Source organism: Nuphar pumila, chromosome 5 (assembly GCF_984573655.1).
Source record: "Nuphar pumila chromosome 5, dmNupPumi1.hap1.1, whole genome shotgun sequence".
In the NCBI taxonomy this organism is placed as follows: Eukaryota; Viridiplantae; Streptophyta; class Magnoliopsida; order Nymphaeales; family Nymphaeaceae; genus Nuphar; species Nuphar pumila.
This window is the reverse complement of record NC_143253.1, coordinates 110,646,730-110,660,064: the sequence shown is the minus strand read 5'-3', so window position 1 is coordinate 110,660,064 and position 13,335 is coordinate 110,646,730. Positions and strand designations below refer to the sequence as shown.

Here is a 13,335-nt window from a genome sequence, read left to right as displayed (position 1 = left end):
TTTTTGATGAACAATCTCATTTAGGTCAAGATAATTTTTAAACTCTTACACAAATTATCCCCCGAAATCAGTTCTAAAGATCTGAATACAACAACAACAACAACTACGCCTTCATCCCAAAACAATTGGGGTCAGCGATATGAACCAAAAAAGAAATTCATTTTGGGTCTTCCACATGAATCCTTTTCCTCCAATCATTTCTATCCAACGCCATGTCCTCGGTGAGGTTCAAAGCATTCATATCCTTTCCTATCATCTCCATCCAAGTCTTCCTAGGCCTACCCCGACCAATTTTAACTAATATATTTTCCCATTTCTCCAACCTTCTAACTGGAGCATCATTAGGCCTTCGCCGAATATGTCCAAACCACCGTAAACGATTCTCTCGCATCTTATTTTCAATGGGTGCAACACCTACCTTCTTACGTATCTCTTCGTTCCGAATCTTATCTTTTATTGTATTTCCACACATCCATCTAAGCATCCGCATCTCAGCTACACTCATTTTTTGAATATGATGTCTCTTGGCAGCAACATTCCGTACCATATAGTAAAGTGGGTCTAATAGTCGTCCTATAAAACTTTCCCTTCAACCGCAATGGCATTCTACGATCGCACAGCACTCCAGTAGCACTTTTCCATTTCATCCACCCAACCTTTATCCTATGATTTACATCTCCATCAATTTCTCCATACTTTTGAATGATGGATCCCAAATATTTGAAATAATCATTCACCGGTATATCTTGCTCACCAAGCTTCACTACACTCCCATCACTACTTCGTTGCTTACTAAACCGACATTCCATATATTCAGTCTTACTCTTACTCAACTTAAAACCTCTAGCTTCCAATGTCTGTCTCCATAATTCTAACTTAGCATTAACCCCAGCTCTAGACTCATCAATCAAAACAATATCATCAGCAAACAACATACACCACGGTACATTTTCTTGAATTGATCTCGTAAGCTCATCCATCACTATCGCAAATAGGAAAGGGCTTAAAGCAGATCCTTGATGTAACCCAACTGTTATCGGGAAATTGGTTGTCACCCCTCCACAAGTGCGGACATTGGTTACTACTCCTTCATACATATCTTTAATTATACTAAAGATCTGAATATTGGTTTTAAATTGATTCTTTATATAACTATGAAATTTTTTAAAACAATCAAATACTTCTTATTTGTGTTTTAAAAAGATTATCCAAGAGTGTCTACTATAATCGTCTACAAACACAACATAATAGGAAACACCTCCTTTGGACACGACCGGAGTCGGTCCCCATACATCTGAATGCACTAATTAAAATGGATTCTTAGCTATAAGGTGTCTTGGTCCAAAAGGTAAAGACTTCATTTTGCCAAGAATGCAACTTTCACATACAATTTTTTTTCTTTACAATTTGAAAAAAATAAAAACAATTGTAATTTGGTCACACTAGGGTGTCCTAGCCTTTTGTGCCAAATTTCTATATCTTTCTTTTCCACAAAATTACAAAAAAGTTGTTTTGGTAATTTAAGATTGTCCATGACATAGAGATCTCCTCTTCTATGGCCTCGCCCAATCGGCTTCCCGGACTGGAGATCCTGTATTAGACAATAATTAAATGAAAAAACTATTTTGTAACCATAATCCGCAATTTGAGAAACCGATAAAAGATTTAAATTTAATTTTGGTACTACTCTAATGTTTGGTATGTGAAAGATAGGTGTTTTTTTTATAAATATCAAAACTTTTAATTTTAAAAGATGTGCCATCGGTAGTTGAAACACAAGAATCATTTGGATTAAACTTGCGTTCGGTCAATATAGACTCATTAGGGGTCATATGAAATGAAGCACCAGAGTCAAGGACCCAAGAGGTCTTACCATGGTTGTCACTTGTAGATATGGCCGCTCCCGAATAAGAAGTAGCGTGAGCTTTAAGCATAGGTTGTAGTGCCTTCATTAGTTGAGCTAAAGAGAGTGAGTCGATGCATTTGGAGTCGTCCATTTCACTCCTTTCAATCGAAGTCACTCTTTTGTCTTCTTTATGATCCTCCTTCTTTCTTTTAAGACAAAAAGGTTTGATGTGTCCCGGTTCATAACAATGATAACAAATAATTTTTTCACTCCTTTTAAAATCATGATCACCTCTCTTTTCATAGTTGTTGGGATTTCTACCATTCTCATTTCTTAAAAAATAAGGTGGTTTATAGCTCTTGGTATGATTTTCAGGCTTTGACATAGCAAGCACGGATTCTTCATCTTTAGAAGTGGATGGCTTTTTCAATCTATTTTCTTTCAGCGTTAATTCTTCAAGAGTTTCAACTATGGAAGGGATCCCTCCTCTATGAAGAAGAGCGGATTTAGTTCCTTCAAATTCGGGCATAAGCCCATTTATGAATTGATAGAAATGCTCCGCTTTGATTTGATTTTCGCGGAGTTCAACATGTTGTGGGCAATGCCACTTTGGTTTAAGAAGAGCCAATTCATCCCAAATGAGAGAGAGAGAGAGCATTGTAGTATTCTCAGCTCATCTCTTCTTGAGTCATGGTCCTTACTTTGTTTTAGATGTTACATATATGTGCGATATCCTTAAGATTATACATGTCTTTAAGGTATTTCCATGCATCACTAGCGAAGTCAAACTTCGCCAAACTAGAACACTTGTGGATGTCTACACTATTGATGAGCCATCCAATAATTTTGGAATGACCCATCCTCCATTCCTTCCATCTTTTCTCATACTCATAAACGGCTTTAGCCATTTCCTCTCCTTAAAGTGCAACTTCTTTTCCATTCTCGATTTTTGTAAGAATGAGTTTAGGCTCCTTTTCGGTGCCGTCAACCAATCCCCAAAGTCCCTTTTCCCATATTTTATGTTTTACTATGGATGCCCACATCACATAGTTTGTGTCATTTAGGCGTATGGGAATGAGGACTATTACCTCTCTCTCATTCTCCATTTACAACAAGTGGATAGAGAGAGAACGAGGAAGAAAATACAAGACTTTTTTTCAAAGTGGTTCGCTTCCCGATGCAACAATTCGTGATTTGTTGTATTTTGCCAAGCTCATGATCCTCCTCTTGATATTGTCACGATCTTCTCTAAAAATGGCTTTTGGAACACCCAAACTCTGATACCATGTAATGAAGTGAATCGAATCCGATGAATATGCAAGAACACACACCTCATCAAGTGGGAACACTTGATTGAATAATCACACCACCCACACAAGGGTCAAATGAGAAAGTATATTGCATACAAAACTCTTAAAAAAGCGATGAAAAATACAAAGGCCATGAGGCCTATTTATAATACAAGAGGCTAAAGGGGGCAGCCAATATGGCTGTTGGGCTGCTCCCAAAAGTCATATTTATGACTGTTGGGAGTAGCTCCAACAGCTATATTAGAGCTGGTCCAATAGGCAAAAACAAAAAATTATAAAAAACAAAAAATAAAAAGGTGAAAAAGGGTTGTCAGCCCCTAATGGGCTGACGCCTATTACAGTGAAAAGACTGAAATACCCTTGCTGGGGTATTTAAGTTACAATACATGTATATATATTAACATAAATTTGGTGTCTTGTAGTCAAAATAAAAAGACAATGGTACAATCGAGTATAGAGGCAAAATATTGATCAATGATGGCAGTGACGTTAGAATTCACATAGATCATACATTTGTTAAATGAATTAGGTGAGAAATTACAAAATCAATATTTTTTTGTGACAATAAAAGTGTCATCATAATTTTGTCCAATCCAATACAATATAGAAAGACCAAGCATCTTGAGATTGATCAGCACTTCATTAGGTAAAAGATTGAAGATCAAGATTCACAAGCAATGTTTACTGGCCTGAATAAAATAAGAAGATTATTTAAAAAGGGCTTGGCAAGACAAGGATCTTGGTATTTGAAGTTCATTGTCCATGATGATGTCCCATGTAAACACATGACATGCAAAAGAGAGGTTTGCAATTCAAATCTCATTGTTGTCAATGTCAAATTACATGTATTTTTTTTAACAAGTCAGCTCATGGCTCGGTTCAGCTAACTCGAGCTTGGCTCATCTAGTTACGAATATGAGCAGAGCTTGAGCGGAGTTAAATGCTAAACGAGCCAAGCCTGAACAAGATGGGCTCGAAGCGTTCGGCTCATTTACCAGCCCTAGAGGTGGGAGATTTGTAATATTCTGATTTTGTTATTAATATATAAGAGCCAATACAAGACATGATCCCGTGTTCGAAATCATGTCTTTCAGCCCTAACATCCTCTCATCTTCCTTGTGCAAAATCTTCACAAAGACCATTTGGCTTATCATATCTAATAAAAGTCCCTAGAGAACTGAATCAAATGCCTTTTTGAGATCCATTTTTACATAAAAAGCAGCCTCTTGAACTGCAGGAAGAGTTCATCATCTCATTTACAAGGGCAACACACTCTTGAATGCGATGACCCTATGAGAAGACACATTGAGCATAGCTAATACAGCTGCTGAGAATAGGTAAAGATCAGGTTCAAAGGACTTCTGCTAGAATTATGTCAACTGATCCCAATAGGGAAATCAGCCTATAATTGTTCATAACATTGGCTCCATAGTGTTTGGGAACCAACAGTATTGTCTCTCTATGAAAGTACCTTAACAAGTACCATTTACATAAATTTTTTTGAAATATTAGAAAAGATTAGGCTTGTACAGGTCCCAAAGCCATTTGAAAAAAATCACGTAACTGTTCGGCCCCGAAGCTTTCTCCTTTGCCAAAGCCCAAATGCTTCCTAATTTTCTGCTTCTATGAACTATTATATAACAAATTAACAATGCATTTTCATATTTGGTGACTAGCCTTGTTAGCAAATTAACAATGCATTTTCATATTTGGTGACTAGCCTTGTTAGCAAATTAATCAGCTTGCTCCCACCCCCCAAGGGTGTAATTGCCTTTTAAAGTAATCAAAGATCTTCGGCAATAAACCTTCTTGCTGAATCGTTAGTCATTTGAGAAATTTGATTAATTTAGTTCGTGTGATGCATATTGGTGGACAAACCTAGTGTTGATATCGGCCTCTCTCAACAGTGTACTCAACCTTTGTTTCGACCTAATTTCATTTCTGATCTACTGCTCTTTGATCTGCAAAATAAACTCCTTAATCTTCAATTTTAAGTCTGACCTCTCATCCAGGGGCATAGCTAAGATTCATGTGAGGGGGGGGGGGGGGGGGCAAACATGGGTGTAGGAAAAAAAAATTATTTGTGTGATAGTCGGGGGTTCGGGGGCAGCGCCCCCGAAAATTTTTTTTTTAGATAAAATAAAAAATGGCTACAATTATTAATAAAAATCTATTTCATATGGACAAATCAAACTATTTGCTGCAGTCAGGGCTGGGCTAGGACTGGGCTTTTAAAAAAAAAAAATTTAAACTGTTTCGGGAGGTAGGACTGGGCTACAGCCCAGTCCTGCCCCCCCCTAGCTACGCCCCTGCTCTCATCCATGTTCGCAAACTCACTGAGATATTGTAGTTTAAGAAGATTGTCCCCCAGCTCTGAATCAAATGGAACTTGGACTCCCCTTACTGCCTTAGCCACTCTTTCAAATGAGATCTCATTCTATTAAGCTTGACAGCCAGTCAAAAGCCCACCCACCTACCCATCACCGGTTGTTTCCACCATCGGGCAATCAGACCTTGCATCATGATCTGCCATTTCTTGAAACAAAAATTTTGGTATGAACAAAACATCCAGCCCCTTGAATTACTCACACACAAATGGGTCTTCCACATGACAAGATTTCATCTAGATCGATTTCCTTTAGATTTTGGGAATGGTTCTTGCTCCTGATAGCTAACTGATCATTTCCTTGTCAATAGTCACCATTTTTGTTTCTAATATACAGAGATCTTGAAAATCAACACAAATAGTTCTCTTCTAAAGCTCTTTAAAGCCTCTAGCATGTTCCAAGCATAGGCCTTCATCTCTGCCAGCCTTTGGAGCTTGGCTTGTTATGAGGAATGCTTACTTTCTGTCATTTGTAAGCTTACAAATATTCTATTTTCCTAATTAAATCTGCTCCAAGACATATGTACATACCCTCTAATCCACAATAATGTAAAGCACAAACTATGCTAAGCTACAGCAGTTCAAACCTTATAGAATTTAAAGCATAGTCCTATCTTGTTTCTTGCAACAGCTTTACAATTTGGCCTTTTATGAGAACCTACTTGCTGCCATTTATAAGCTGACAAGAGTTTTGCTTTCCTAAAATTTTCAATCTACTCCCAAACATATATGGATGCACCTACTCGGATCTATCATAACTTCCTCCAAGTCCACTTTCAATGTAAAAATAGCAGCATCCTCCTATAAGCAAGCCTATATATGGCCAGGTGGGCAATGTGAGACAAGCTCAGAAGTAATGAGATTTAACGACCTTGTGATATCTTGCATGCACCAAGCACAGGATACAGTTGCAGTCTCTACAAAGAACTCCACATAATATAGGACTGCTTATTATTCAAGAAAAATAGAAACCAATAATGACAACATTTCATGATAAGAAAATAAAATGAATGACAGAGGCACGTGAGTAATTCAACAGGAAGTTTTCCTTAATTTACAGGCAAGAAATCATCAATAGTAAAATGTAGCCAAAAAAGGGGTAACATGAACTTAAAGGAGCAGAAGAAAAAAAAAGGCGCTGTAATGTGCTTTGGAACAATAATAACAACTACCTACCAGCAAACAACCAAGGGGAAAACATGTTATATTTTTTACACTATGACTGGTTAAGATATACAAAACAATACCAAGAAGAGAATCACAGTGATCCAAGTAAAAGAAAGAACTTTAAACATTTAATACCACAATGTTGTTTGTATGATTTTTTTTTTTCTCAAAGGCAAGCTGGGGCTGTATGGAAAATACTTCCCAAAGAACAAAATTAGAAAAATAATTTTCTATTTCATACTTAGTTGTTAAAAACGTCCTGGGCGACCTAGGTGCAGCCCCACCGCCTAGGCTATTGGTCATAGGTAGTGGGGCCCTATTTTTTCGACTAGGCACCGCCTAGCCCACCTAGGTGGTGGGGACAATCATGTCTTTTTTTCTATTAACTATGCGGAACAGGTTTGGAATAGTTCAAACTTAGTCAACTGCCTATTAGGGCAACTATGAAAGGGAAAGGACCACTAGGTACATTTTTTCCCCATTTCTTCTTTTTTTTTTCTGCTGCTTCCCCGTTTTTCTTCTCCTCTGCCCTCTCGCCCTCCACCATCTTCATTTCCTCTTTTTCTTCTTTTTCTTTTTTTCCATTTTTACCTTTTTTCTTTCTTTTTCTTCTTTTTTTACCTTCTTCCCATTTCTTTTTTTCCTTTTTTTTATCATCTTTTTTTTCTTCCTACTCTAAACTCATGCCTTCCACCCTCTTCTTTTTCCTTTTTTTTTTCCTTCTTCTTTTTCTTCCTTTTTCCCCTTTTTTTCTTCCACTTTTTCCTTCTTCCCTTTTCTTTTTTTCCACTTTTTTCACCTTTACTTCTTCTTCCTCCTCTCACCCTCCACTCATTTTTATATATATAGTGTTTTCACAGGTACATAATCAGTGTTTTCAGTAATATTATATAATCTGTTTCACAATATTATAATACGTTATATAAAATCTGTTTCTCTGTATCAATTTTCACATGAATATAATATATGTTTATTTATATTAGTTATTATATATATTTTAAACAGATACAAAATTAAAAATATAAACATGTTACATGCATTTGTAATATATATATATAGACCAGAGTTATCATAAGCTTCATAGATAGGTGGGCAGCGTGCTTCCCCGAAACTCACTTCGGAAGAGCAAAACTCCTCGCTTCCGAAACTTTATAGGAATCTTAATTCTCCCACGTTTATCCTATGCTTCTCACATGTTTCTTCACTGCTTCCCTACATAATTCCTATACGCTTCTTTTTATGTTTTTCATGTGCTTCATTTCACACATCCCGCTCACTTCTCATGTACTTTTTTTAAATTGGCAACCATCATTTTTAAACTTTGATAAGAGTTTAATTCTTACACTACGAAATCACAAAAATTTAAGAATAATCATTTTTATTTTAGTTTTTATTTCTTTCGCCTTTGATTTGTATTTTGCTTCCCATTTGATCCCATATCATTTCCTCTTTTTTGGGTTCCGCCTAGTCCGACTAGTCCCGCCTAAGCCCCGATTAGGTCTTTTAGGGTTCTTCTGCCTAGTGCTTTTGACAACTAAGATTTCATCAAAGGAGGTTCCACAAGCACAACAATCACTTATATCTACTGTTTAAAATGCAAAATCCACAGGAAGAAGCAAAAAATCCAAAAGGTGCTATTTTGCTTATAAAGTTTAACCACAACAATATCATTTTTACCTTTTCCAATTCCATAAGACCTACTTCACATTCATCTCGTTCTAATAATGCAAGTCCAAGCATATAATGAGCCTGTCAAGCATTTAACACTTATCATCAAAATCCGATCAAGTAAAATAGTGATGTCAAAACATGGTAAGACTATACATATAAAAAAATCATGTAAATGAATGTAGTTAAAAGTGGCAAAATTCAATTCTGCAACCATTACTCACTGAATTAAGCTAGAATTTCAAAATTCATAATATTTCCCTAAAAAAGGGAAAAAAAGAGCTACCAAACTAGTACAAGACACCACAGACTGAAAGTTCCCTTGTTTTTCTTGATGTTATTTGCCTCATCATAGCAGCTATTGTTACCATCATTTGAGTTTTTAATAACAATAATAACAATAATAAAATAAATAAAACTAAATGATCAACAATAACTTAAACCTTAAAGTTGGCCTACAAGATCAGTTTGACCCACACCATGCACATGCATCAGTAGGACTTCCCATTCCACGTGATTTTATGGGTAAAAGATTTGATAGTGATTTTATAATAAGAACTTGCACAAAATTGAAATGGAAATAATATTTTAAAGTTTTATTTTTAATAAAATAAAGGATTGTATTTTTCATAAATCTAGCTCTTAGGACAAATTTTTTAGGAATTTTGAATTGAGAGAGAAAAGGAAATGGAGGGAAGAAGAAAGTGGACAGGATAGAGATGTGGATCTAGAAGTAGGATCTAAGATTCAGTTGATGGAAGTAGAGTAGGATGGATGAGAGGGAGTTTATTCTCCTACAATTAGGAAGGATCGTAACTATAAGAGCCCAATTCTCCTAATTAGTGTAAGGAGATAACCACCCAAGAATTCAGAAAGAACTCTCAAATCACTGTATTAGATGGATATCTAAAGAGACTACAAAATTCACCTATTTATAGGTGTGGCTTACTTTCTTCCCAAGAACCTCCTTAGCTTCCTTCACAAGGGACTATTTACAATCACAGAATGCCCCAAAATACCCCAGTTATTACCCAAAGTACCCTATCTAGTCCAAGAGGGGTATGGACCCAATACAAAGAATTCCAACCCATACAAGTAGACCCAACCCAATACAATGACCCAAAACACTACAAGATACAACATAGTATCCCAAATGGATCATATATGAGACATGGACCCTAAAATGGACATCCAACACATATCTAACATATGAAGACCCCCAAAGGGTGTTTGTATGTAATGGCATAGGTATGCTATGATGAGGCCTAAAACTACACCAGTGTGATGGGATGACAATAAGTAGAGAAATGAAACACTATGGCTTGACACATCCTCTAGCTTTAATAGGAAAGGATGAAAAAGAGGACCAGCAAAGACAACCATATGCGAAGGGGACAAGGTAGCATCGATTATGATGGTTTTAGAATTTCATTTGAATATTACCAAAACATGTTTTTCATATTTCCAAGATTGAAAATTTTAATTTTTCCTTGTCTCTTTTTTCCTAAAATTTTCTGATGTTTTCCAACATAAACCCTTCTCTAGAAAATATACCATAAATCCTTATGAATGGGTATACTCCCAATACTGACAGAAAAAAGTAATTGATTTAGACAAACAGACAAGTAACTTCGACAGATCTTACTTGTCAATAACCTTGGAGCAATCAATAGAATGGTCATTATTATGTAACCAATTAAACACTACTTGAAAATAGTTCTTCTACTTAGAAACAAAATGCTCTAAAGGCTCATGGAAATCCTTGCTCGCATTTATATGCATTAGGATCACCGTTCATGGATTTCTCAATTCAAGAAATAAGAGGATTGAGCCATTTCTTCTGGCTCCAAGAAATGCCAAGGGCGAGATTTGTTTTTGTCATCCCAATCAGGACCAGATCATAAGCCTTGCTGAATGACCAGAGAGCCTTGGTGCAATTATACATGAAAGGAGCATGACACTAAGTCAAAACCTAGACTAAGCATGTTAGCACATGGAAGCTCATACAACATCCATAAAGCAGACACAGCCTCATCCAATTGAGTCTGCTAATAGGTTGATCCAAATCTGAATGGTGGGCCCATTAAACACGAAGGGACACTAACTATCGGATAATGCCTCAAAGAAGTCTACAGCTTCCTACACGAGGCTCAAGATTTGGCATGGGTCACTGGTCGATATGCTAATAACTATATATTACTATGAATATCTAATTTAGAATTAATACATAAATTCGAGTTTTCTAGAGTTTGTCTTAGACAAGGTTATGGCTCCATAGGAAACCAATGGTTTAGGGAGTAACTTTAACTTAATTATACGATGAAATATTGCACCCTACCATGAACCTCAAGTTGCATGTCTTCCAAACGGTACAACCAGTGTTATTAAAAACGTGTCTCGCCTCAAGGCGAGAGGCTTTTTGCCTTGAGACGCATGTGTAAAGCGCAAAACCCTCTAGGCGTGCGCCTCATAGGCCTTGAGGAGCACGCCTCGAGGCGAGTCGGACCTCAAGCTGAGGCGTACACGCCTCAAAGCCTTTGGTTAAATGAGGGTCAAAACCCTCATTCGACCAAAAATTAGGGATAGACCCCCGACCCTTTATGTGTTGAATCAACAATTTTCGAACCCCTCTTTCTGTTTTTTTTCTCACAGCAATCTCTCCCTCTTGACTCTCACAGTTGCAGCATTCTCTTTGTCTCTCTCGTGGTGGAGCCGAAACAGGCACGCCTCGCTCGTGGTGGAGCCGAAACAGGTATGTCTCCCTCTAGGCTTTCAGTCGGTTCTCCTGGCAGATGATGGCGTAGCGGGCGAGCCCGTTGGCATTCTCGTGGATGGAGAGCTCAGAGGACTCATTGGGTCCGATCTTCAGGACAACCCTCCACTTGGCAAAGCGAGCGCCGGCGTTGTAGTATTCTGCGCACCGCTTGCCAAGGCCATCGAGCCCCTGGGTGGTGGTCTCGCCGTTGGTGCCGACGAGCTCGACGATGCCCTTGTCGACCTTGATGACCGGGAGGACTCCGCCCTCCTTAAGCACCTCGACGAAGGGCTTCCCGGAGGCGGTCTTCTGATAGAGGGTCTCCTCGAAGAGGATGACTCCGCTCAGGTACTGGAGGGTGCTAGGGGTGCAGAAGAGGAGCTCACGGAGGGTGTGTTTGAATCGCAGAAGCCGCTTGAGAGGGGACTGATGGGGAAAAGCCCTGTTCCTCCTCGGTCCACTGCCATCCCTAAAAGTATTTTAATTATTTTACTAATGGAGATTGGGGATGGGGGATCGAGGTGGGGCGGGATGAGGAAAAGCGTAAGTGAAGTCCATTCCCGCACGGGTTTTTATTTTAACCTCCATCCCCCCGGTCCAAAGGGGGCGATGCATAGACCCATTTTTCCCTAGTCCACTGCCATCCCTAATTGGATGGTTCGCAATAAAAAATAATTTGTAGTAGTTTTTGATATTGTGAACTAGATAGAATCAATGCACATTGATTACAAACTTAACTGATTATATATATATATATATTAAATTGATTTCTTAGTAGTCAAGGAATGGAAACATCGAACTTGCGTGTCCAACTTTTCAAAATAAAAAGCATCCGAGTAGTTTGAGCCTCTAAAAGTGCAATTTCCTTTTATCTTAGGGAGACCTCTTTCTTTGACCAGCAGGGCACTTGAGAGGAAAAAAAATAAAAAATAAAAAATCAAGGGAAAAAAAGGAAGAAAAGACAAAACATGAGCAATGTATTTTCATGCAAATCGGTTCTTCTCATCAAGGTTTTAAAACCCGTGACTCGGAACTCGACTCGTTCTTTATTGACTCGTGACTCGGCGGGTCAACTCGATGACTCGGACCGGGTTTTGTTAACTTTTGATTTTAAAAGAAAAACAATATATAATTTGTCTGAAACCATGTTTTTGAGTAAACATAGTCTCCAAATGTCTGTAAGAATATAAAAACAACTGCAAAGAGCTATAGAGGTTTGCTTGAATAATTGAATTTGATATCTATACAAGCACTTTGACAGTCAATTTGTCATGTGCCACAGAAATCTGGGAGTTTAAAGATTAAAAGTTTTCATATCAATCCCAATTTTGAGGTAAACAAGGTCTGAAACTGAAAATAGACCATTTTTTATTTGACAAAAGCAAATGCATACAAAAATCTCCTGGTTTTACCAATAGAGTAAGTTTTTCAATGTATGTTTTTACACAGTCAATTGTACATACAATCTATTAGAACACAATTTTTTTTTTCAAATAGTTTGTCAACATGTAAGCAAGTTTCTCAAGGGATTCACAAATCAACTTGCACCTATGACAGACAGTAAACAGTAGACTGCATATATGTATATATATCATTACTATTTGAAACTCAAAAAACAAATTTCAAACATCCCAGAACTCGCCCGAGTCAGGCCGAGTCAGGCCGAGTCAAGCCCGAGTTTTGGCAAACCGAGTTTGCCTTGCCGGGTTGACTCGCTGGAGGGCCGAGCCGAGTCAGCCGAGTCAACGAGTTGACTCGGCGAGTTTTAAAACACTGCTTCTCATCCCTTTCGTCATCCTTGTCATCAAAGTGGAAATAACAACGAATGAGCACAATCGATCATTAGGATCGCTTGCGCACGATGGATCGAATCACAGTGCCAATATACCGGCTTGTAGTCCTCGGTTTGGCTATCATCTAATGGAAAAACTCAAATCTATCAGAGCGAAGAGATAATTTGATCGATTACTCGATAGATAAAAAAACAAACACAAATGACAAAAGAGAAAATCGACAAATAATAAGCAGATACTGTCATGGTTTGATGTTAGGTGTATGATATATTGTCACGGTTTGATGTTAGGTTTTATATGTTAATCTCATATTTTTTAGAATAATCTCATATATTTTAATTTTTGTTAGTTAATCTCATATATTTTCCAGTTATGTAATCAATTTTTTAGTTACTTTTATATGTTAATCT

General features: G+C 37.6%; 1 protein-coding gene across 1 annotated transcript in view; it reads right to left on the bottom strand.

Moving 5' to 3' along the window:
- CHIP (carboxyl terminus of HSC70-interacting protein) overlaps positions 1-13,335 on the bottom strand; it is a 58,587-nt gene that overhangs the window by 43,529 nt on the left and 1,723 nt on the right. Inside the window, exon 5 of the mRNA XM_090006381.1 lies at positions 8,387-8,458. Within this exon, the coding sequence (XP_089862507.1) occupies positions 8,387-8,458 (72 nt within the window). The remainder of the gene's footprint in view (positions 1-8,386; positions 8,459-13,335) is intronic.